General features: G+C 37.9%; 2 protein-coding genes across 2 annotated transcripts; both read left to right on the forward strand.

The window, feature by feature from the left end:
- Positions 1–116: 116 nt before the first annotated feature.
- LOC106779682 (protein FAR1-RELATED SEQUENCE 5-like) lies at positions 117–1,897 on the forward strand. Its single transcript, XM_014667854.1, has 2 exons — positions 117–1,210; positions 1,483–1,897. Exons 1-2 carry the CDS (start codon positions 117–119, stop codon positions 1,895–1,897), a joined length of 1,509 nt encoding a protein of 502 aa, XP_014523340.1.
- Positions 1,898–1,969: 72 nt separating this feature from the next.
- On the forward strand, positions 1,970–2,437 carry LOC106779683. The gene has a single exon (XM_014667855.1). It carries the CDS (start codon positions 1,970–1,972, stop codon positions 2,435–2,437), a length of 468 nt encoding a protein of 155 aa, XP_014523341.1.

Below are 2,437 nucleotides of genomic sequence, written 5' to 3' on the forward strand. Positions count from 1 at the left end.
ATATTTTTAGGTAAATATATTTCTAGTTATTTAATTTAAGACAATTTTTATAATTTATAATTTATATTTTAATGTTTAAATGTGTAAACTTTGTAGGTTCTATTTAACTATATAAGATGGATAACTATCCATTTTTGGATTCTCAAATGAATTCTGATTTTATGTCGGAATTTTCTTCCTTTATAAACAAAGTCGGTAAGGGTGATTACACAGATAAATTTTCTACTGATCAAATATTCCCATCATGCGACGATATGATTGATTGGGTTTGGAAGATTGCATTTCAGCTTGGATTTGTGGTCGTCATCATAAGATCTGACACAGCAACTGGTGAACCTGAAAGAAAGATATTCGTTGTGTTAGGCTGTGAAAGGAGTGGGAAATATAGGAAGTATAAGCAAGACGTGAAACCTAGTGTGTCTGGCACGAGAAAATGTGAGTGTCCATTTAAGTTGAGGGGTAAACCTAAAGGACACAGTTGGGTGTTAAAGGTTATGTGCGGTTATCACAACCATGAATTAGCCGAGACTTTGGTTGGTCATCCTTATGCGGGGAGGTTAAATGCTGCTGAACAGTCAATTCTTATTGACATGACTAAGAGTCAAGTTAAACCCTCAAATATTCTTTTGACTCTTAAAGAACATAATGAAGATAATGTGACAACTATAAAACAAATATATAACGCGAGATACACTTACAAACGATCTTTTAGAGGGTTGAGAACTGAAATGCAACAGTTGATGATGTTGTTAGATAGAGACAAATACATCCAACATAGTAGATGTTTGGAAGATTCTGACGTAGTAAGTGACCTATTTTGGACACATCCTGATTCAGCGCACCTGGTCAATTCATTTAATATTGTGTTCTTAATGGATACGACGTACAAGACAAACAAATATCGTCTTCTGTTGCTTGAGATCGTTGGAGTCACGTCCACTGGTTTGACATTCACAGCTGCCTTTGCATTGCTTTCAAGTGAACGCCAACATAATTTCACTTGGGCATTGGAAATGTTTAGACGATTACTATTGACAACAGAGGGCGGTCCACGCGTTGTTGTCACTGATAGAGACATTGCTTTGATAAATGCCATTACCAATGTCTTCCCTGAGACATATCATATGCTTTGTACATTCCACATTATGAAGAATGTGAAAGCCAAATGCAAGATGTTAGTGGATAATGCTGAGGCATGGGATGGGTTGATGTAAGTATGGCAAAATGTGATGGACTGTGATGACCAGTCCAAGTTTGGTGATTATGTTTATCGTTTTGAGTATGCCTCTGCTGCGTGACCTTTATTTTTTGATTATGTCAACCGTACCTGGATCATGCCGTATAAGACATGCTTCGTCAAGGCGTGGACGAACAAAGTCATGCATCTAGGAAACACTACAACAAACAGGTAATTGTTATTGTTAATTTTTTTACTTATGTATTTCATATTTGTTGTCATAGTATTAATGTGTTTTGTCACAGGGTTGAGTTTGCGCACTGGAACCTGAAGAGATTATTGGGGTCTAGTATGGGAGACCTATGCTCGTATTGGGATGCTATGCATAATGTCATTGTCCTACAACATAATAAGATCAGAGCGTCCTTTGAAAAAAGTATTAACTTAAAGAGTGATGCTTATAAAGCACTGAGATATAAAAGACTTGTTGGACGTGTTTCACGATACGCTCTTGAACTTATTGCTGATGAAGTACAACGAGTGAATAAAATAGGTTTGGACAGTGCTCGTTGTGGATGCATTTTGAGCTCAACGTATGGCCTACCATGTGTTTGTATTTTAGCACGATATGAGTCTGGAATGACTCCTCTTGGTGAAATACATGTTATCTGGACCCGTTTAAGCATTTCAAGAACTGTGTCTACTGAATCGCTTCCATAGTTTAGCCTTGATCGTGAAGTTAAACTGGTACAGGAACGATTCAAAAATGTTGAAATTGGTGAAAAAGTCAACATGAGACATAAGATGCTAGAAATTGCTTGCCCAGAGATGACATCTATGCTTGCTCCGGCGCATAAAGTGAAGACAAAAGGTGCACAGAAGACTAAAGTTGCACGACATGAGAGGTCTACGAAACGTGACCCATCATATTTTGAGCACGTTGACACTTTTGTTTCCAGGACAGAGCCTTCTTCTTCACGAAAATCTCAAGTCAAATCGAAGCCGAAAGAATTTGCGCGAAGTGTTGTACCATTCTTAGATCAATTTCATCCGATTTGTCAACCATACATTGTCGATGTTGTTGATGTTGTTGCCGATGGTCATTGCGGTTATCGATGCATTGCTGCTTTGTTGGGTCTAGGTGAAGAGACATGGCCTACTATCCGACATAACCTTTATGAAGAACTAACTCAGTGGCGTGATGAATACGCAAATTTAGTAGGAAGCTACATCGATTGGAAGAACTACTTCAGTCATTAA

Source organism: Vigna radiata, unplaced genomic scaffold (genome assembly GCF_000741045.1).
Source record: "Vigna radiata var. radiata cultivar VC1973A unplaced genomic scaffold, Vradiata_ver6 scaffold_167, whole genome shotgun sequence".
Lineage (NCBI taxonomy): Eukaryota > Viridiplantae > Streptophyta > Magnoliopsida > Fabales > Fabaceae > Vigna > Vigna radiata.